The sequence below is a fragment of the Carassius gibelio genome, chromosome A1, assembly GCF_023724105.1.
Source record: "Carassius gibelio isolate Cgi1373 ecotype wild population from Czech Republic chromosome A1, carGib1.2-hapl.c, whole genome shotgun sequence".
Classification (NCBI taxonomy): Eukaryota; Metazoa; Chordata; class Actinopteri; order Cypriniformes; family Cyprinidae; genus Carassius; species Carassius gibelio.
The window spans coordinates 3549519-3574031 of NC_068371.1; the positions used below are offsets into that span (position 1 = coordinate 3549519).

Genomic DNA, 24513 nt, shown 5'->3' on the forward strand with positions numbered 1-24513 from the left:
GATTAATAAATGTGTGATCATTTCATTGTAATGATGCTGCAATTCATTTGAATTTGTTCTAGTTCAATCAAAAAATCAGTCAAGCCAGACAAATTTACTTTTGGGGGAAGAAAAAAGGTTTTGTCACATAATAACTAACAAAAACACTATAAAGCTGAATCTGTTAATCTATGCGTTTGAACAAAAATCAACTCCTGGGGCAAAACAGCTCGACTCACTAAAGCCATCTCCAGTGCGCGTGCACTGCAGAGCAGACAGAAGAGGAGCGCGCAGAGGTCAGACAAACACTCAGCTCATCCTGAGCTCTACAGACCGGAGGGATGTTTACCATGAAGCCATCAAAAGGAAGCGGGGAATAAACGCACCAGCTGGAATATATATCTTTTTCATTATTCTGTGTTTTATTTTTTTATGTATCTCTGGTTATTTATTTTTTTTATTTGTATTTTTGATGTCGAGGACTAGAGAGCATTCCAAACAAATATACTTTTATCTCACTTTCCTTCCCTCACGTTTTTTATCAAAACCTCCCTGCGTAAAGGACTGACAGGCATGTGGTGGAAAGTGGGGCTCGTGCTGGTGATGTGCTCGGGTCTCACGAGCAGCGAAGCCCGAGAGGAGCACCGGGATTCGCCTCCGCGCAACACGATGCTCAGAGCGCCCGTGGAAACGCTGGACTTTGGCTTCGTGCCGTCGGTGACGTACGAAACGCACGCGTATTATGAACCGGGTCCCATCGGTATTGTTTTCCACATGGTCCACGCGTTTCTGTACGTGGTTCAACCAAACCCTTTCCCCAAAGGTGAGATGCACACTGTCTTTGGGAACGCGCAAAAGTTATCCACATTCTTGCGCGCGTGTTTCTGGGTGATTTCCAGATGGCAAACGTCCACAAGGACTCACAGAAGTGTGATGTAGACTTCAGATTGATGAATACTGCTGCAGGTGCATGCTTTAGTTAGTATGAGAGAAAAAAGGCGTTCTTATGGCAAGCCGTTTTAACCTTTATTCCTTAAACCTTGGTGGCACTTCAAGTAACACTTTGGTAACATTGCAAGGTTTTACTTGTTGCAGTGTAATTATACATATAAGTACTGAGTAATATTTATTAACCACGTTTTTACTAAACACTGAAAGTAATGGGTGTACATTAAATTTTTATTTTACATACCAGTAGTCCTGCTTTATGCAGTAACGGCATCTATGTATTCAGTTGCTATTAATAATATGTATAAAGTATTTTTTTTGTTACTAACCATTAGTCCAGTAGTGAAAACAATTCCATTGTTCCTGGTAAAAAAAATGGCTATTATTAACATTTTACTTATACTGTTTATTTCATATTAGTGGATTTGTAGAAAAGTAGATATGAAACAATAGTATCTTATTTGCTACCTTTAACAAACTGTAAATGAACAAACTAATTAAACAGGTGTTCACTATTAGTGTCTAATAAATTGTTACACAAATTATCAATAACGAAGATGATTGCCTTTCATGACATTACTTTTTAAAATAGATTTGCTATCAATATTACATGTCAAAAAAGGTCTTGTTTTGTGATTGGTTACAGTGTAATAAAACATGCACAATGTAGCAGTTTCTTCCTGAATGGACCAGAATGCAGGGTCTTTACCTATTTGAGTCCGAACTATTTTTAACCGATAATAATAATAAAATAATAATAATAATAATAATAAACAATAATAATAGAAATCCAAAAACAGTGAGGCACAAATGTCTGATTTACATAGACACATATGTTTAAATAATCTGCACTACTAACATAAAAATGAATGCTAGTAAATTTAAGGATTAAATGCTAAAACGGCTTGCCATAAAGATATGAATTGAAAATATATCACAAGCCACATTATTTATTGGGGCAGTGTGTCACATTTTATTGTAAATATCAATTAATTGTTTTTTGCTTTAAAGTTCTTTTATTTATTTTTTTAAAGTCAGTGATTGGCTGTTTAATGGCAAATTCCACTGTCACAACTTACCCTACACTGTAACCTTTGTGTTTTGTAAAAACTATAAATGAAACATTGCTGGCATGCATTTTACAAGAAAATAGTTTTCCAGTCTTCAGATTTTCACATTTAATTCAATATTACTTGCTGTTTCTTTGTCATTATTTGTGACATTTACATTTTTGTGGCATTTTTTTTTTTATGACAACATGCATCACTATTGGCAGTAATGGTGGAAATATTTATATTGGTATATGCCTACACTAAAAAAAAAAAAAAACCTAGATTAAAAAGTGTGACAACTAGTCCAAGTCTATTTAAGGTCAGACTGTTGGCAGGTGGATTTCTTTGTGAGGTCAGCATGTTGAGCATAGAGGAGCGCTTGTGTGTGTGTGTGTGTGTGTGTTTAGAGTACAATAGGATTGCATGGTTAAGTCTCTGCTGCCAAACCAATTAGCCGATCCGCTGTGTGAGTCACCTGCCCAATCAGGTAATCTGATAATCTGAGTGCCATATGCTCCAAAGGTACACGCAATGCTCCTGACAAAACATACAACCATTTAGCAACAATTCTGATCTGAAATCACAGATTTTAATGAAAATGCATCAAACACAAACCACAAACAGATATTATTCCCTCTGCAATCTCTTTACTACCGCTAAATCATTCTTTGCAGATTCTGAACTCTTGAATTTATAGAAAGGTACTCCTGATGTAGAGATGAGTCTGGATTAAACAGCAGTAACACACACATGATTCAGGCTATAGCTTGCTATATTTCTCCATTCTGTCTGTCTGCAGCTCTTTTTCCGGATTAGTCAAAGCTCACAGGTTTGAACACTGTTGGACTGTGTTGTCTGTGAAGGAATAGATGGATTTATAGCTTAATATCACGACATTCATTCTGTCATTCGGTCGGGGCTTTAATCCAGGGGCTCCCTTCGTCTCAGCCCAGATAAACCTTAATATCACTGGATTTAAAAAAACTGCGCTGTAATTGAAGGACAGGAAGATCATCACTCGGATATGTCCCACTTATGCTATTCTATCCATTATATCGATGTGTCTTCATTTATACTGTTCTGCTGCTGAAGAGAATCACCTTTTTATTCGCTTATCATCCATATTTGAGTGGCTTGCTGCATCTGTAAGAAAAGAAGGGATGGAAGCGAGAGTGTGTGAAGAGGGGGTTGAGGATTAAACAGACGAATGGGGTTTGGTAGAAGAAGGGAGGAAAAGGGGAAAGAAAGCATTAGAGAGGGAGAGCACAACTGAAATGGCCAACAGCAAGACCAGTGTTAAGAGGATTGACCGTATGTCATTATAACCAGTGATACTCTTTCCTGTTCATAGAGGATTTCTCTTGTAATGCAAATATCTGCCTCCATAATTTATAGTCAAGTGATAATATAAGCACTCTCAATTATCCCATGGAGACCCGTAAAATATATCTGTAAATTCTGCTTGGATGAACAGAAAATTATATTTTATCTATACATACTACTGTCCAAAAGTGTGATCCTTTTTGTGTGTGTTTCATGTTCACCAAGGCTGCATTTATTTGATAAAAAATAAAAAATACAATACAATAAAACAATGCAATTGTAAAATATCATTACAGTTTAAAATAATGTTTTCTATTTTAACATATTTCCAAATATAATTTATTCTTGTGATCAAAGTTGTATTTGTATTTATTATTATTATTATTATTTTAACAGTATTTATTTACCGTAGGAATCTGTTGTAAATAAATGTAAAATAAATTATAAATGTCTTTACTTCCACTTTTAATTAATTTAATGTTTCTTTGCTGAATAAAAGTATTAATATTCTTTAAAAAATCATGTAGGTTCTCTTTGTGTATGTTCTAGCATCTTGTTAAGTGAAGGGCTTGTTTCAGTAACAATCTCAGTCAATGCATTTATTTATTGGAGTAGACATAACTGATATCTATTGGTTACTTAATGCATATTTGTTGGTTTATATAAAGTCTTATAATAGCTATTATTTGTGTACCTACAACATGAGCATAAATATCATTCACACGTGTGTGTTACATAGAAGCAGATGGTTTGTAAGTTAACAAATGCCGACAAACTTTAGCGAGGGAATTAGCACTGAAAACAAGACTCTGTAGCCCCATGAAAATGAATTATTGTTTGAAGGGTTCCCGAATTTCTAGTTTGCAGTAATTAAAATATTTCGTTCTCTTGACCTTGTGAGCTAATCTGGTCAATTTTCTGTTGCAGATCTCATTGTTAAAATGGTCCAGCAGAACATGGGAGGATTCAAAGGGGACGATTACAAGAAGGTGTGTGTGCTTGTTTTGTGCCACACTGTATATTATATAATAAAATAAATATATGTATATTGGATTTAATAGCTTATATGTTTAAAACTTACTTTCTTTCTCTTCATCTTTGGCATGCACGGTAATGATGTCTCTTCAACTCTGTGACAACGCAGCCGGAGAATGTTGTATTATTACTACAGGTGCTGTTTAATGTGAACATACTCTTCATGCACATTAAATTTTTTTTTATTTATTTTTAATGCAATATTTAAAATGTGGAAGCTTATTTCTGCCATGAGAGAAAATATAACAAATTTAATTGCAAATGTATATCTCACAATTCTTCTTTTTCTTGCAGCTCTGAGGAATTGAAAGATATAAAATCCGAATTCAAACATTTTCTCTAGCTTATATCTCCCAATTGTACATTTTTAATTTTAACTAAATTTTAAGTTTTTGTATCTCACATTTTGGTTTCTTTTTTTCAAGCATGGAATACTTTTTTTTTTTAACTACGACTTTAGTAACTGCAACTTTTTATCTTACAATTGCTATTTCATTTAAAAAAATAAACATTTCTCACAATTGCTGTTTCACAATTCCAACTTTTCTCCTCACAAATAAAAATCTTGCAATTCTGACTTTTATTTTATTTTTTTTATATCTTACAATTCTAAAAATTTCTTAGAATTGGGAATAAATGCACAAATCTATTTCTCACAATTTTGAGTTTTGCAGAATTGAGAGTGAGTATTGAGAATTGTGAGAAAAAAAATGGCAAAAATTGTGAGATAAAATATTGCATTACTTTTTTTTAACCCATGGGGGAAACAAGCTTCCAAAATAATCAAAGTAACTGATATTCATAATGTGATAAAATTAACAAATAATTTTTACCTGACCCCTATATAAATTCAATGTTAAAACTTTTAGAGCAGATCAAGCTTTGTCGTCTTCATCTAGAGGCTTTTCTCAACAAATGATAATAAATAGATTTAATGCTGACTGACTGCTCTCTCGTCTTCTCCAGGCGATCTACTATGAGCTGGGCTTCATACTGCTGTCGGTTCTGGGGGTGATATTTGTGCTGTTCGTGCCGGTCGTGGGCCTGTTTTTCTGTGTGTGCCGCTGCTGTGAGAACTGTGGAGGTGAGATGCATCAGAGACAGAAGAAGAACGGCGACTGCCTGAAAGGTTTCTACATGACCACACTCATCGCTACCTCTGTCTTCCTCGCGTGAGTGTACTGTTTGAGAACATTTATAACGGTCTATACCTTCCACATGCTTGTAAATGTGAATCATAATGCATGAGAAACTAATGAGAGTTACTCATTTCGAATCTGTTCAAATTAGATTCAATTAAAAAAGGTACTTGCTTAAATTCAGCAGTTTCTGTGCATCTGATATGCTTTAATTAATTGATTATTTATATATAAAATACATCTTAATCATCTGACTGGGCGTTCTGCATACTTTGCAGCAGAAAAGTACACATTTTTGAACACATACAGTATGTGACCCTGGAGCACAAAAGCAGTCTTTTTGCATATTTTTAGCAATAGCCAAAAAAACATTATATGGGTCAAAGTTATCGATTTTTCTTTTATGCCCCAAAATCATGAGGATATAAGATCATGTTGCATGAAGATATGTTGTAAATGCCCTACTGTAAATATATCAAAACTTGATTTTTGATTAGTAACATGCATTGCTAAGAATTTATTTTGGACAACTTGAAAGATGATTTTCTCAATATATTTTATCAGATTCCAGATTTTCAAATAGTTGAATCTCAGACAAATATTGTTCGGTCCTAATAAACCATGCATCAATGGAAAGCTTATTTATTCAGCTTTCAGATGATGTATAAATCTCAATTACGAGAAATGCACACTTAAGACTAAGGTTTTGTGGTGCGTATTGCATTTACAGCTCAGATGATTGGCTCAAACGAGCAAAGATGGCAGATTTCAAATAACGATTTCGCTTATGGGGTCCTGTGCATCACAATAGCATGCTAACGGAATGGAATGCTAACTGATAGCCTTCTTCAATTATTATAGACCTCTTTGGAGACTATAGTGCAAGGTCCTGTTATAAAAGGTCAGATTGTTACAGTTAAAAGAGCCTGTTAAACATTTTATGAGATCATCATTGTCAAATTGCATTCCTGATTTGAAGTGTTATTTAAATGTTGTTTTAACATTTCTAATTCAAACTGTATTAATGAAACACTAGACACATGATATCGCAACACACAAACACACACATGCATAACAATATACTGTACAATGCATACTGTACAATGCACTACATGCATACTATAAGTGCATATGTCAGTGTATGGGGGCCAGTTTGCATGTAAATGTGACCAGTCATTCTAGTTAAAGAACATCAGAGTTATTTAGATCTAGAAATAGAATAGAGGTCACAGGTACACTGAACCACCATCATCCTCTCTCTCTCTCTCTGTCCTCTGTGTGATAAACACCAGCTGTGCTGCTCGACGCTAATCTAGCCTAGTCCAGGCTTGTTACTTTGTCTCTGTGTGTGTGTGTAAGTGTGCAATTGTGTTTCAAGTCAGATTTGGATAATTGTTAATTGCTAACCGATACTGAAATTTTAGGAGATGATTTGAGAAAATGATTTGAATAAGCAAGAGACATTTTGTGCACATAAAGTCAATCAGTTGGTGCGCAGCATTGCTAGAGAGTGTAATGCAGTGGTCTAGAATGACACACACAAATTCACACATGTGACATTGATAGCCCTGAGTCTGTCCAGAGAGAAAGTCTCCTCTTTATTTCTCTACTCCATTCCCCTTTTTCTTTCTGCCTCTTTTTTTCTGTGACAGTACTGACAGCAGTTGCTTGGGTCACAATGGGCGTTTGTGCGGCATAGACTGTACTGTAAGTGTGTGTGTGTGTGTGTGTGTGTGTCTTGATGGACTTTCAATGACTTACTGAGAGGTTTGCAGTTTTTGTGCTGGGAGCAGAGAACATGACTGTGCAAATCTGCTCTGCTTCTTTCTTCACTCTTCTTTTCTCTCTCTCTCTCTGTATGGCTTCCTTTGTTAAATCACATTTCCCCTTTATTATTATTTTTTTGTCTGTGGGAAAGAGAGGGAAAGGAGGTGTTATAGAGTGGAGGAATGGGGAAGGATGTTTGTCTGGCAATAATCTGTAATCAGATGCCGCGTTTGAATACATATCTGCACCACACAATTAGAAAAGTGTTATCTCTAGTTTATGGCCATGTGTGTGTGTGTGTGTGTGTGTGCATGTTTTTGTGTCATATCAGGACACAACTCTGTATAATGACATGGGTATGACACAGGTATTACAAGGAGAGGGTGACTTATGAGGACATAACCCATGTCCCCATTTTTCAAAACACTTATAAATCATACAGAATGAGTTTTTTTGAGAAAGTAAAAATGCACAAAGTTTCCTGTGAGGGTTAGGGTTAGGTGTAGGGTTGGTGAAGGGCAATAGAATATACAGTTTCTACAGAATAAAAACCATTACACCTATGGGATTACCCCACTTTTCACAAAAACAAACGTGTGTGTGTGTGTGCGTGCAATTACTGATTCACCTAGTTTTGTGTTTTAATGTGACATTTTAAAATGTATATTTGTATATATATTTACATTTTAAATATTTTAATAAATTTTTATTACACTTTAATTGAAAGGTTTAAGGTTGGTAAATCGTTTGAAATGTTTTTGAAAGTAGTTTAAAAGGACAACATTCATTTAATTTTTTTTTTTTTGTAACAATACTGTGATTTTAGATCATTTTAATGCATCCTTGGTAAATAAAATTATTTATTTATTTAAAAAGACAAAAAAAAACAGTAGTGTATTTTAATATTTATAATAAAAATGCTTTTATTATATTAGGGAATATTTAATTCATATTTAATTTTTTTCTTATTTTTATATTTGTATATGATGTTTAATATATTTATTATATAATAGTAATCTGCTCTATTGCTCTATTGCTAAGGAGGGCTACAATACCTGAAGAATAATTTCTCCTAACCTTCCATTCATAGCAATGCTGTGGTTTGGCTAGAGCAGGATCCCGTATCTAGAATCATATGCATAAAATCTGTCACTTATATGTGTACTTTTTAGCTACAAAGTTTGCAAAAAGTCATTTCTGAATGAGTAAGCTGTTGATATCTCAATATTCATGGTTCAATAGCTTCGGAATTTGAGGACCTGTTCAAATGAAATGCTAATTAGGAAAAAACTTGATTAAACTTGGTGAGAAAAGTGCTATTTGTGTCTAGATGTTGTAGTTTCTGCCAGAGGTGAACAAGGTCAAATTAACTGTATACTAAGCTTTAACCCTTGAATAACATTACATAAACAGCATGACAACAGCACCACACTGTGGCCGTGTGATGTAACTGTACGTCTGCGACAGCAATACAGAGCATGCACATCTGCACTTTAAATATATATATTGAAATCTCAAGCTCCCTTCCTCAGAGTGTGTAGTGTTTCCATTAAATGTAATTTCTGCACTGGCTTTAATGGTGCAAATTAAGACCAGACGGTCTAATTTACTGTAATCTACAGTTTCACCATAACAATACCTGTAAGCATATTATTGTGTTGATTTGTTCACAGAGTGGGAGTGACGATCGCTTACGCAGCAAATCAGAACATCACAAATCAGATCAAGAGCACCAGACGCCTTGTCAGCTCTAACATGAGAGACCTGAAATCTTTTGCGAACAGCACACCCATTGTAAGCCATAAACAGGTTCACATGTTGTGGTAAAATGTGTAAAGAAAGCTGAACTAACAAGTCTGCAGATTCAAAGCATGGAGACACGCAAAAACACATTCACAAACTACAGCTAAATCTGCTTGTCTTTGTTCTTTTATTTTATAGCAAATAGACTACCTCGCTGCACAGTACACAACAGCCAAGAACAAAGTGTTATCAGACTTAGACAGTAAGTACTCTGTCTTTCCTCCTCATTTAATGTTGAAAAGTTTGGGGTTGGTAAGAACTTTTTAATGTTAAACAATTCATTCAAAACGGTTAAATTATTTGACAAAGCAAGATGAGTGTCTTTATGCATGGATCATTGAATCTTTGTCTCAAATGATTCATTCAGAAACATTCGACTTTGTTTGGAACATTGTGTGGTATTACTTAATGATATGAATATAAAAACCAAAATCAGAGATATTTTTTTAGCATGTGTAACTCAAATTAAATAATCATTCTAACTGATTCATCACGCAGTGATTGCTTTTGGCTTTTCAAAGTGTCCTAGAAACATTATTATCAGTGATGAAAGTTGCATATTATTATTTGCTATTATAAGTTGCTGTATAATGTTTCTGTGGGAACTCTGATTTATTTTTTCAGGATTCTTGATGAATAGGAAGTTAAAAATAACTTTTTTGTAACAAAGCTCATGTCTTTGATCAATTTAATACAATCTCGCTGCATTTAAAAAATAAATAAAAGTACCAAACCCAAACTTTCAAACATCTTTGTACTTAATGTTGGAACTGCATTCACTAATTTGTTCTTTTCTTGTCAATGTGGTTTATCAGATATTGGGAATCTGCTGGGTGGACAGATTCACAATCAGCTGGAGAGAGAAGTGGTGCCTGCTTTAGACAACGCTCTTCGCATGACAGCAGGTGCACAACCAGACAAATACACACACATATGGCTGAATTCACTAAAATAGTCTTACTTTTTAACATGTTGCATTTCAGTGCAATCCTGAATAACCTAAAAATCTTAAAAATCTGAAATGTACATTATGAGATATAAACACTAGAAGTAAAACCTCAATCATTAGATATCAAGTCACAATTTACAAAAAAAAAAAATATATATATATATATTACAATCGTGAAATGTTACATTTTGAGATAAAAAGACACAAATAAAGTCATACAGTTGAGGTTGGACTAATTTTAAATAATTAATAATGCTTTTAGGACAAGTAAAAATAACATTATCTAATAATATGCCAAACAAACATAATATAACTGATAAAATCAATAAAGATAAACAAAAGCAAAACAGAAGTATAATAAAATGCTTATTAAAAATACTTATTTAACCCATGTCTTTGACGTTGATGCTATCACGCTCTGCTGTTTCAGCGACTGCAAAACACATTGACACACATTGATACTATTCTGGTTAACGTGTTCCTTTCTGTTTCTGTTGCTTGTGATTATGGATAAAAGTTAAAGTGGAGGGTGCTATTAAAGGTAAAAGTCAGTGGTTTCACCCACTTGTTTTGTGAAAGTAGAAATTGTGGTTGTTGTTCATTCTGTTGTTGTTTTAAGTATTGTTGTTATCAGTCTTGTGTATGTTTTTTTTATAGCTGCCAAATGTTTTTTTGCATTTCATCATATTTCTGTTTTATATGATGAAACAAGAACCTAAAAAGCTAAAGAAAAATCTGAATAGAGGGAAAACACACATTTATATTAGAAAATGGCATATAAAAATGTTCTGGCCAGTAAAGGTGTGTTGTGTGTTTGCAGTAGTGTCCGTTTTGCATGTGAGCGTGTTGTTATGAAGTATGTGTTGTGTGTGTACAGCCATGCGGGAGACCAAAGAGTCATTAGAGAGTGTGACCACATCACTGGAGATCCTGCAGGAAGGGACGGGCAGACTCCAGATCTCTCTTCAGTCTGAACGCGTGTCTCTCTCAAACACACTCAACGACCCGGCCTGCTCTAATGGAGACGTAACACACACCTGCAACACCATCCGCGGGACACTCAGCCAGCTCGTGCTCAGTGCAAACTTTCACGGGGTAACACTCTCTCACTCACACACACACACACACACACACACACACACACACACACACACACACACACACACACACACACACACACACACACACACACACACACACACACACACACACACACACACACAGAGACACACAGAGACACACACACACACACACACATTTGTTTTTGTGTAAAGTGTGTTCATCCCATAGGTGTAATGGGTTTTATAATGTAGAAACTGTATATTCTATCGCCTTCACCAACCCTACCCCTAACCCTAACCCTCACAGGAAACTTTGTGCATTTTTACTTTCTCAAAAAAACTCATTCTGTATGATTTATAAGTGTTTTGAAAAACGGGGACGGGGTTATGTCCTCATAAGTCACCCTCTCCTTGTAATACCTGTGTCATACCCATGTCATTATACAGAGTTATGTCCTGATATGTCACAAAAACATGCCCACACATACACACACACACACACACACACACACACACACACACACACTCTCTCTCTCTCTCTCTCTCACACACACACACACACACACACACACACTCTCTCTCTCTCTCTCTCTCTCTCTCTCTCTCACACACACACACACACACACACTCTCTCTCTCTCTCTCTCTCTCTCACACACACACACACACACACACACACACTCTCTCTCTCTCTCTCTCTCTCTCTCTCACACACACACACACACACACACTCTCTCTCTCTCTCTCTCTCTCTCTCTCACACACACACACACACACACAACCAATATAAACTGTGCATGTGTGTGTTTTAGGGTATATAGAATAATGTAAATTATTAGGCAATATTTAAAGGGAAATTCGTCCATTTAAATTGTTTTATGTTATGTTTGACAACAAAAAGTAACTCATACGTACAGTAGGAAGACCTGTATAATTTTTTTTAATTCCATTTATTAATCTTATTAAGATGCATTAATTAATACATTATTAAAATCATAAGTTGCATCTGATATTATTTAATGAACCAGAACTAACAATGCACCGTCCTATTTTTCATTAGCTTTTTTTAATACTGTAAGAAAATTGTTGCTCCTTGTTAATGTTAGTTTTTATAAAGTGCTGCCATGTTAACTTCTAACCCTGTACCTGAGTTTTAAATTCAGAGATTTGTTAAATTAATATTGATATCTTTCAGTGTATAACTTTGCTGATTTTTTAGAAAGGATATATCATCCTTTTCACCATGAAATCAAATGCTTATTTATGTTGTATTGCAGTTTTTATTATAAAAGATTCATCCTTGCACATTATTATTTTGATAAACATTTAAAATTCTTCTAACCTTACGGTCTTTCATCAAAAACATTAACAATCAGAAAAAGTTCAGTGCAATTTCTGGTTCATGCCAAAAGTAAAAACCAGTAAACTTTAGTAAGTATTATAGCAACAGCCACAATCCATGATTGCCTACTTGCTTGCTAGTGGCCAAAAATAGCTTGTAATGCAGAATGGGTTTTTATATTCCTGTACATTTAAGCCTAAAGGTTTAATTAGTTAACATATAGTAACTCCTGTGTTTCATCCAACAGTTGCCTGATGTTGAAGCACCTTTGGCCAGTCTGGATGCTGTGCTTCAAACAGACCTCAGTGATATCGTACAGAAGGTCAGCTAGGTCTCTCTTTATCATGACGCCACTAGAAGTCTCCTGTAATGACAGTTCTTCACCAGCTTTTCTTCTTGTTGATGTCTTCAGGGCTACTCTTCTTTTAACGACACACCAAGGTTGATCAGAGAACAGACAAAAGAAATTTTGTCGGGTGAGTGCATTTTTATTCATCTGTCTAGCTCTGTCCCAAAACCTGGGGTGCTGCCTTGCTGCCTACATAGGGAATGTTGCTTATGATGCCTTAATGTGCTGCCTTCATAAACTCGTTCATCTCAAGCATCCTTCTGTACTATTATAAGGCCTACAGCTTTCTCTGTTCTCTCTCTCTCTCTCTCTCTTTTCATGCTAACCTCATTTCCTCTCTGAAAATGCATGTGGGAACCTGTCTCTTGTTAAAAATGAAGCTTTACCCAGTAAGTGTTCCTCAAGTGCTGTGTTTCTTCAACTTAAGGCTAATCCTCACCGAGATGTTTTAGTGCCAGACGTGATACTCTTTTCATTGGGAGATCTATCTAAAAAGATATATATTTCTGCCTTGATTTACATATTTATATGTCATCCTCGTTTTCACAAACTCATCTCTCTCTCCTTCTGTCTGTTGAAGAAGTGAAAGGGCTGCTGGATAAGTCTGGTGGAGAGATAGTTGCTTTCACAAAGATGTTCCCAGTTGAACATGCACTTGAGAACTTCACAAAGTTCCTGACAGAGAGCCAGAAGAATATTGAAGCGTACTATCCTCAGATCGAGCAGCTGGACTTCTACAGGTAATGCTTACTGATGCGACAGTGCCACACACATACTAGAGAGAAACACAGCTCTTATGAGAGTCACAACCACATTCTGCAACAGAATTCAAGACCACGCTTAAGATCACTATTAACTATGACTTGTGCGTCAAGAAACTCTTAATTTGCTGCTTATTAATAGTTAGCAAGGTAGTTGTTAAGTGATCTAATATATGCTCATTAATATGTGCTTTATAAGTATTAATAAACAGCTAGTATGCTAGTAATATGCATGCTAATAAGCAACTAGTTAATAGTGAATAGTGTCTAAAGTGTTCAAGGAGCGACAACTACATTTACATGAAATGCTAAAGATGTGTGCAGAACCAAAATGAACTAGTTATATTTGACATAAATAAAAATATTATACACAACTATTCAATTTTTTTTAATGCTTTTGGAAGAAATCTGATGTGCTCACCAATGCTGAATTTATTTGGTCACAATTACAGAAAAAAAAAGCATTGTGAATAGTACTCTTATATGCTGATTGTGCTCAAGAAACATTTATTATTAGCATAAGTGTTGAATTTGGTCTTGTGGGTTTGGTCAGTTTTCGGGATTCACTAAAAGTTCAAAAGAACAGTGTTTATGTGAAATTGAAATGTTTTGTCTCTGCTGTCACTTCTGATCAATTTAATGCGTCCTTAGTGAATAAAATAATTAACTTCTGCAAGCAAAATAATCTAGTTGACAACAAACTCAATATTTTGCAGACGAATGCGGTGTATACTGTTTATTTCTGTGTTTGTGTTTCTAGATGGATTGGATGTGTGGTGATTTGTTGTATGGTCGTGCTGGTTCTGACTTTTAATTTCCTGGGTCTGTTGTTTGGATCATGTGGTTATGATAAAAATGCCACACCAACCACTCGTGGCTGTCTGTCCAACAGCGGAGGAAACCTACTGATGGCGTGAGTTATCAGGACAACACCCAAACAACACACACACACTCTGCCTGGCAAAAAAAAGTTGCAATTTGGACTTAAATAAGCAGATGCTTGAGACTGTAGAACTGGATCATTACTGCAGTGATTAACTCTTTCCCCGTCAGAATTGTTTTTTAAAGTTGCAAGCCACCGCCAGCGATTTTGATAATTTTCACTAAGATTGATGGCTTCCAGTATATTTTGCTGTATGAATATTTGAATATGCAATACACCAAACATCAAAGCCTTTACTTAAAAAAAAAAACAGTTTAAAACACTTTTCTGGTTACACTTTATTTTACAGTACGTGTACTAACATGTACTTATAGTATACTTACAGTGTATTTATCTAAGAAAGTTCTGGTAATACAAGGTAACTACATGGGTTAGGGGTTAGGTTTAGGGGTAGGTTCAGGGTTAGTACCTAGTTATTACATAGTTATTGTAATTACTATAATAAGTACATAGTATGTAAATGGGGAACAGGACTGTAAAATAAAGTGCTACCCACTTTTCTTTAATCAACACTTGAATATAGTAAGGTTGCATAAGAATTTATAGTTTTGAGCAAAAAGGTGAGAAGATTTTTATCAAAACTACATCCGGATAATTTTCAGTACAATTATCAAAGCATAAATCTAATAAATAACTTCCATCAACACTTCAAAAGCTTGCACAGACATACACCACTTCCTGGATAAACATTTTACTCTGTAACATTATGCAGTTTTTTATTTATGCTGTCTATTGCTGATGATCGCATTATTTATCATATGCATCTGTTTACATAAGAGATCGCTAGTTTTTCCATCCTGTTGATGTGTGTTGTTTGTTTTCGAGGTTTTGTACTCATTCAGAAGATGTGTAATAGCGCCCCCGAGTGTATAACAGTGAAAACACAAAAAGCTGTAAAAACTCGTCAATGATGGGGAAGCGTTGTCTTCTAAATGATTAGATAACTCATCAATCGCAGGTAAATAATGAATATGTTTCTGGCATGTACTGTAGTATGTTTAGCAATAACTATTTTATCCCTAACTGATGCAGTGTGTAGCTTTTTATTTCCCAAACGACCATTGGGCCCAAACAGAGTCCTGAGATTAACCCTATTGAACATATTTAGGATTTTAGCAATGCAAGATCTCGGGCCAAAACACTTGATGGAAATTTATGCTGTGATGTTGCATGATGTTATGGAAACATTGCCACAATCAATGCACAACATAAGGATAAAAAAATAATAATAATAAGTTTTAGCCTGCTGGATTTTTGCAGTGTCATTCTGGAATATGGTTATGGTTATGTCTTCCTACATGGTTGTTTGAGAAATGAAGTGACACAAATATACAACATGCCAGAAACATTTTAATCAATGCAATAATGATTCAGTCCTAAAATCTTACATATTTGCTTATTTAAATCCAGATGATGACTTTCTTTTTTTTTTGGCCATGCAGGCAGTGTATACAATAACACTTCAAAATATTTTAAAGTGCATAAAAAATAATTGATAATAGCTAAAAGTTAGATACTATTACTAATATTCTTTTACATTTTTGTGGTTTTGTGTGTGATCAGTTCTGTTGGCTTCAGCTTCATCTTCTCCTGGGTGCTCATGGGAGTTGTAGTCACCTCGTTTATTGTTGGTGGAAACGTAGAGAAGCTCGTGTGCGAGCCGCTGGCTAACAGACAGATTTTTAAGGTACTAGTACACTTCTCTATGATAAGAAACAACAGCTGAACTAGTTGATTGTATGTTTAATAGTACATGACTGCTTATGTTTATACACAAAAATACAACTCAAACTACAAAAGTAAATCAGCTATCTTGGTTCACATCATGTAATTAAAAACTCTGTGTAGTTTTTGGAAGGGAGAAGAGAAACAGACCAGTATAATCTTACATAACTCACACAACACTGGAGCCCTTGTATTTATGTTAAACTGTGGTTAAGCTAGAAGTGTGTGTGTGTGTGTGTGTGTGTGTGTGTGTGTGTGTGTGTGTGCGCGTGCGCTTGAGCAAAGGTTTTTGGATTGGGTTGGAAATTCTTAAATAAATCAGGGTTAGTTTCAGATCAAAGCATTTACACATAAACACTTCTATATAGGACCTTAAACACACTTAAAAGATCCAATCTGTGGCCTATGGTTTGTACGTGAATTTAATATCTTTAATAATAAATTAATAGCTCTTTATTAGTGGTCCACAGAATAAGGAAAGTCATACAAGTTTTAAACAACTGACAGAATTTTAATTTTTTTAAATGACTTTTTGACAATTTAATATATATATATTTTTAATGCTGATCAGATAATCGACACACCATATATGGTCCATCCTGCCAAAAAGAACTTCCTTCCTGGGATGCTGTTCCAAGATCCAAACATCGACCTCACTGTGGGCAGTATGTACAGGTAAGTTTGTGAGCAAAGATCAGTGCTGGAAGTCACGTACAAGTAGTTGATCTTAAAGAGATGCTTCACCCTCATGTTTTTACAAATCCATAGGATTTTCCTTCATCTTTAACACACAAGTGAAGATATTTATAATGAAACCTGAGAGATTTCTATTCCTCCACTGAAAGTCCATTCTACTTCTGAAAGTTTACAAAGACAATTTAAATGCAATCCATATTAATCGAGTGATTAGGTGCATGCACTTTCAACGGAGGGACAGAAATCTGTCAGGTTTCATAATAAATATCTTCATTTGTGTTATGAAGATAAAGAAAAGTCTGGCTGTGGAATGACATGGGGGTGAGTAATTGATGACAACATTTTAGTTTTTGAGTGAAACATCCCTTTGATGATTTATTAGACACACTATTTGCTCGGTGAGAAAATGTGTTGATTTGCTTCTCTCTGTTTCTCTTACTCAGAGATTGTTATAAGAATCACGGTTTGTATTCAGCGCTGCAACTGGAGACCAACTTCAACTTCAACAAGTTTCTCAATGCCACGGTGGTGCGTGAAGAGATTTAAGAAAGATAAAACCTATATATCTATCAGTTCTTTAACCATGTGTTTGTGTGATTTCTCAACAGTATAACCTGGAACTGACCGAGATATTTAACAGTGTGAGTGTGGATCTCCAGGGGATGCTGCTTCTGGAACAGGAGGGCAAAGATAACCTCATTGACTTTGCTAACACAGGCATTGGAGAAATCGACTATCAGGCTTATCTAACCGAGGTAACCAACACGCTCTCATAGTCACTTACGGGCACGACAACAACAACAAGACATTTTAATGATACTTATTTGATTGACAGGTGAATAAAGGAGTGACAGTTGTGGATCTTTTGTCCTACGCAAATGAACTTGAAGCTCAAGCAGACCAGCTGGTGAGATTAGACACATTAATCACTCATTAAATGTGAAGATGTTGGCTGTTCATTGGGTTAGAGATTATGTATTAATCTGCCAGTCTCTGGAACATTTTGGAGATCTCCCTTCCAGTGTAGAGAGACACAAACACTGCATTCATGAAGTGAAAACACACAGCTACAGGATGTGTGCAGCTCGGGGGTCTTTTACTGAGTCTTTTTGGCGTAAAATGTAGTTCTGAGACATGAGCCTGATTGTTAATAGTTAATATAGTTTGTCATTAAATAATTAGTCAAGTTCTACCTGTATTACAGCAGAAGGATATTTAATCCTTGACCTAGACATTTAAACTTATATTATAAAAAAGTATTCTAAAATGTGTTAACACTTTATTTTAAGGACAGATTTACACTATTAACTACACTAGTTGTTTATTAGCATGCATATGACCCATTGTTTATTAGTACTTATAAAGCACATATAAGTGCATTATTCTGCATGATCATATTTTAGATCCTTTAATCCTTAACTTAACAACTACCTTACTAACTATTAATAAGCAGCAAAGTATGAGTTTATTGAAGCAAAAAGTCACAGTTAATAATAAGTTAATAGAGAAAAATAGACCTTAAAATAAAGCGTGATGTACAATTTTAAAACTTTAATATATAGTCTTAACAAAAAATGAGTAAACATACTATTTCAATTTTTATCACATTATTTTTTATATCAATTTACAGAAAATTACAGCTGCTAAAGTTGTAACACCATTTCCAACGATATTGCACTTATTAAACAATGTTTAGATGTATTTGTTTAGGCTAAAATAGCCTTAGATTGTAGCATCTTGCATGCTATTCCAAAAAAGTAAAAAACTTTCAGAAAATAAATAAATAAATAAAAAATACAAAAGTGACAGTTCTTAATTCTTGTGATGCATATACGTCCACTGCTAATTTTTAAATTAAGTAATTAAATTAAATTAAATAAAGTAGTGATCTAGTTTTTTTTCTATACTTTTTCATTCTGTTTCTTTTTCTGAATCTTTTTTTTTAGCCACGTGGGGCTCTCGAGAATGCGCTCAAGGGTCATGCCAGCAGCATCAGACAGATCCACAAAGAACAAGTGGTGCCTATGGAACAGGCCATGGTAAAACAAACACACACACACACACACACACACAAAAACACGCACACACACACACACACACACACACACACACACACACACACACACACACACACACACACACAAACACACACTCACACGCACACACACAGACACACACTCAGACTCACACACACACACATACACACACACACACACACACACACACACGCACTCACACACACACACACACACACACACACACACACACACACACACACACACACACACACACACACACACACAGAGCATCACATAGACTTCTATGTTTTTACATACAGCTGCTTATAAACACTATATCCTAAATATTTTAACATATCCTAAATACATATTTACATATGATGATGTCCCTAAAAGGAGGTTTTTATAAGATTTTGTTCATTTCAAGGTTCAAATCCGGGTCCTAAAATATGATTAAGTAACATATGTATGCAAACAAACACTCACACACAAACTTGCATATATGGTTTGCAGGGATTCATAGGCATAATTTTTTTTATACTGAGCTATAATTTTTCACAGTTCGTTTGTTTGAGCTAATATTTTCTATCCCCTAACCCGACCCAAAAACATAACCCTCACAGAAAACATTTGTCATTTTTAGTATGTTTTCAAATTATTTGTTTTATGAAACTTTATTCTAAGTTGTATCCTTTATTATTCTTTTAATGGAACCAAAGAAATTTGTGAAAGCAAGGGTAAGCCAACAGTTGGTATTGTGACGTGATAATCCAAAAATGAATGTACTTCAGTTCAGTTGTGTTCTGTACACGTTTGTGCTTGCATGTTTGTGTAAGTGCTCTTTTTAGCTCTTTTTGTGCTTGTGCTGTGGGATTTTTCAGCGACTGTAATAATGACATAGATAATAGGTTCAAAAGAGCACACTTGTGCCTGATGTACTCTAAACTAGAATCAGAGACACCAGTGAATCTCTGAGGGTCAACCAGATTGTAAGTGATTTATATGGTATTTTATATTTATTCAAATAAAGAATGTGTTTTTTTTTTTTTTTCTTGTAGGGCACTTTAAGTCAAAGCATCAGACTGCTTCAGAAAACATCCAGAGAACTACCTGTAAGTCCAGTAAATACACAGAGATATATGTGAATCTTTCTATTTACTGTAATTAATGCCACTTGCAATCCAATGACATTTATACATGGTCAATAGAGGATAAGTTGTCCAAATTGAGTTATTAACTATGTGAATAATTATGTCATATTTCTTACATTTTCCCTCTAGATTAAAGTGACAAATGTCTTGAATGCCATTGAAGCAGCAGAGTACCTCATCGCCAACAACGCTTCACATGTGGTCAAACAGGTACAGATATTTATATTTAATTTATTAATCAATGAGTCTATTCATTTACTTATTTATTATTACTTATCAATTGAACCACGTGCTGAAATCAAATCATATCGCAGAGTTTTTTTTTCTCAAGCAAATTTATCGTATTTTAAAGATGTTTAGTTTTTTTTTTTTATTACCGGTGAAGAAAAACTAATATTTTAATAGGTCAGTTATTAATGCTCTGTTTGTATGTTTTACTTAAAAAAATAAATAATTGTTTTGCTAACATGTCACAGGAGGCTGATAAATTCATTAAGAAACTTCTGGGATATTTTTCACAATATACGGAGTGGGTCAAGCATTCTGTGAGTATGCTAAGATAAGAAAAGTCCAGCATTTTCTTAAAGAGTCATGCAACACTACAACTAAATCAGTTTTACTCATGCATGCCTCTGTATGCACAGCTGGACATGGAGGTCGCCCAGTGCAAGCCCATCAGCAACATCATTGACTCGCTGGAGATCGTTGGCTGCGGCTTCGTTGTTGACTCAGTGGTAAGATATACAAAACCACTGTAACACATACAAGAACACACACTCATGAGACAGACTGGATATCTCATGAACGTGCAGCATATGCATGAACGTCCCCAACACACACACACACACACACACACAGAACAAGATCGTCAGTGTTCACACTCTGAGAATGTTATTGCAGTGTAAATGCTTGTGTGTGTGTGTGTGTGGTCTGAAACCATGACCTTACAGAAATAAACACTCCAGAGGAGAACACACACTCACTTTAACAGAACTATGTTCTGTAATTGGGGATTGCCCAAGCTCTGGCTTCTGTTGTTAAATTAAAGGGACAGTACACGCTCTCTCAGTCTTTTTCCATGTCTGTTTTTTTTTTTGGGATTGAAGACACTAGGATATGTTAGAATACTCATTTAACAATACTCTATTAGACAGGAGTCAAATGGACTACTTTTATGGTGCATGATACATTTTGTTTAACATTATTTGATGAATAAAAGGTTCATTTCAATAGAAAAGCATTTATTTAATATAAAACATTTTGTAACATTACAAATGTCCTTACATGTATTTTCACTTTTGATAAATGTAATGCATCCTTGTTGAAAAAAAGTATTATTGTTTAAGTATTAACTTTTGAATGGTAGTCAGTGTACTGTCATAGGTTAATTTCTTTATATATGTTAAACTAAAACATATGCCAAAATGTGTTCATAAATGCCTATATATAAGATTAAGACAATTCTTTATATGAGCTGTTTGTTGTGCTTGTTGTGTGTGTTTCAGAACATGTTCTGGTTCGGTCTGGGAGGATGCTGTTTGTTACTCATTCCCAGCATCATCATTTCTGTAAAACTGGCCAAGTTCTACCGCAGGATGGACACAGAGGACGTCTTTGATGAGTAAGTGAACACATACAGTACCTGCTGAGATTAGACTGAATCACCACTGGATTGCAGCATATGTCATAACTGTGAAGTGAAATATGGCATTTTAAAATGGTTCGAGGCTCCAATTCAGAACTGCAACTAAACTGAAAATCTTTACCAAGATTCAAGGAGGACTGTCACTCCACATGTGTTTGAAACAGCCTCGATTTCTTCTTTTAAGAGTCATCTTATGTCTCTTATATCCTCAATTCCACTCTTATTTTCACCATTCTGATAACAAACCACTTCGGTTTTCTTTTTACATTTATATTACTTTCCATCTTATCATTGCACTTTTGAAATCTCAGATACCTTAAATCTTTATAAATATGTTATAATTTTTTTTGTGAAATGATGTCACTCTATAAACTAATCACATTCAATCATACATCTCATGCTACATTTACAAGCAACTATTGTTTATGTTCCCTGTTTAGTTTGGATGTTGTTGTCAGTGGTTATCTTAGTGAGTCTTTATATGGCATAAACAACCCCGTGATGAGCAGGTAGAGTTTATTCCACCACTTCATCTCTGCATGATTAAATCAATTAATTAAAGTCAATTGTGTGCATGAATGTTTTTATGAGTATATGTACAGTATGTATGGACCCTTTTCACAGACTGTGACACATTTCCATTATTATTAATATTGTAAATCTTTTCTAAATCTTGGCATTGCATTACTGAACAGTAACACTGTGTTTCTAATACAAGCTGCAGGAGTGACATCTTTCTCTTAAATGAAAATGGCTTATTTGAAAAAATGCATGATATGACCAGCTGATTTCACATATTTTGGAATGCACTTCAGAATGTAAAACTCTGGTTAAGGTTTTTTTATTTGTATTTTTTACATATAAAATAGCATGGATGTCTATAATTGTATTATTTCATTGGTCCACGTATGAGAATATTTGCATGCATTTCTGTGTTGGTAGATACCCCAAAACCGATTTATCTGTTTTCTATGATTCATTACAAAATTTGAGAGTTTTTTCTAAAATTTCGGACTAAATGAAATGCACGCAAATAGAGAATATTGCAATAGCATGACATCTGTATCCCAGCATGCATCCCTTTCCTTACAGATCCTCTGGAGCTAAACAAAAGATGCTACATTGAGTTTAGATCTCAATTCCAAACTTTCAAAATGCACCTGGGTTTTTTTCAGCTATCCATCCTATGACACAATGAGGTGGTATCCTCGGGCCTCAGCCCCCCCAAGACAGCCTGACTGGTGACACAGATACACACACACACACTTTCACACGGGGTATGCAACTGTGCATGCATCCTGCAGGTACAAAACCTTTCAGCAGCTCATCAGTTCGCCCTTTATTGACCTTTTCTGTTTTTGCATTATTTCCATACGTCTTCTCTGCAAACACATTCATTCAAGTCATTGTTTCCTACTCATCCTATGTCTCAACTGACATCTCAACTTGAACTTTTCTCACTTTGTATTCATTCATGAGCCGCTATCATTCTCTTAAGGTATTCGTTTTCCATCTTTCCACTTTTCTCTTTTCTCAAACATGTTTCATCATCCCATATTCTACACAGTCTTGTGGATGTTTCATATAGTCACTTTCAGACTCTTCTGCTGGTGGGCGATCTTTGAATCCTTTTGAGAAAGTATTCGGATTCAGATGCTTATTTATTTCCTGTTGACCAGATTATGTCTCGAGCTCCATCATATCAGTTGAGGTGTTTACATGGACACTTTGCAGTCCGATCGAACATCAGTCCAATTCTAAACAGATTATTTGTGTGCATGTAAACATAGATATGTATGTAATCTGATCATTCACATTTTCTTCCAGTAACATGTGCATGTAGCTTTGCATGACTTCAATCTTCAATCTTTGATTCAGTTATACCTTACTATTCATCTTTGTGTAATTTAATGAATTGGAAATATTTCTCTGAGGTTTTAGTGAAATTTTTTTCTTTTTCTTCTACAGTGGTGCTGAGAACTGGAGCTAAAGAGAGTTTAGCAAGGTAAGACAATCACATCCTATCGTATCTTACATCACCTCAAGCTTTCAAGGCTTTAATGCATTTTTTGAGTCTAATTTTATATATTTTTTAAATCAGAAATTGTCTTTCTAAATTCAGATTCCATGGACGACAACCGAAGATGGAAAAAAGGGAATATAATCTGTGAAAATTAATCTAGTTTCTTACAATAAAACATACTTGGACCTAAACTAAAGAATACCACGCTTATTCCACACACAGTTTATTGTACATGGTACAGCAATGTGTTCTTTTTATACACTTTCAACGTGTTTTTGAAAGTTTTGTATGTATTTTGTTAAAATCTGTTTTATAAAACATGTCCTTTAGACATAATTGTGGGCACATCTAAATTTTGTAATGGTCTTTTTAACATTTGATATAAAGGGGCAAGAAAGCTCTGTGATGTCAGTCTGTGTACTGTTGCTTATGGATCACGAAACGGTGTTTCTGAACCAAACATCTCAAGTTTGAAGGACAAAGCAGATTAAGTATTTACATAGAAAAGTGGAGCACTTCATTTATCATGTTAACTTTTCAGTTCTTCTGCGCAATGTTACTTTTAGTACATTTTATTGTTCAACAACCGAATGTTAGCTTCAGAAATGTTTCTTAGAGAAAATTATGAAAACTATGTTGAATGCACTGGAAAAGTCTTTATGTCTTAAAAGACAAATAAAGCTGATGTCCTAAAAGACTGATTTTTCCTGTTTGAAATGTCAGTACGGTTGATACAAGACATTAATTACACCACTAAAAACTCAGTTAATGTTTTTTTGGTTGTTGTCTTTTTCTTCTTTTGAGT

The 24513-nt window shown here is 34.9% G+C and overlaps 1 protein-coding gene across 4 annotated transcripts; it reads left to right on the forward strand.

Annotated features, from left to right (window-relative positions):
* Positions 1 to 260: 260 nt before the first annotated feature.
* On the forward strand, positions 261 to 24481 carry LOC127957696 (prominin-1-A-like). Of its 4 annotated transcripts, XR_008153832.1 has the most exons (27): positions 261 to 802; positions 4230 to 4291; positions 4447 to 4473; positions 5304 to 5509; positions 8917 to 9037; positions 9185 to 9248; positions 9862 to 9951; positions 10513 to 10536; positions 10873 to 11090; positions 12645 to 12719; positions 12810 to 12873; positions 13327 to 13486; positions 14268 to 14420; positions 16014 to 16137; positions 16747 to 16850; positions 17315 to 17399; positions 17480 to 17626; positions 17707 to 17778; positions 18818 to 18910; positions 19948 to 20001; positions 20170 to 20250; positions 20517 to 20585; positions 20685 to 20774; positions 21546 to 21661; positions 22861 to 22989; positions 23654 to 23690; positions 23808 to 24481. XR_008153832.1 is itself a non-coding variant. In XM_052556443.1 (26 exons), exons 1-25 carry the CDS (start codon positions 553 to 555, stop codon positions 23673 to 23675), a joined length of 2571 nt encoding a protein of 856 aa, XP_052412403.1. In that variant the 5' UTR covers positions 263 to 552; the 3' UTR covers positions 23676 to 23690; positions 23808 to 24481. The 4 variants fall into 4 exon arrangements, 2 of the variants coding, with proteins under 2 accessions (XP_052412403.1, XP_052412482.1); XR_008153844.1 differs by lacking the exon at positions 10513 to 10536 and having other exon boundaries at positions 262 to 802; XM_052556443.1 differs by lacking the exon at positions 22861 to 22989 and having other exon boundaries at positions 263 to 802.
* Positions 24482 to 24513: the final 32 nt, after the last annotated feature.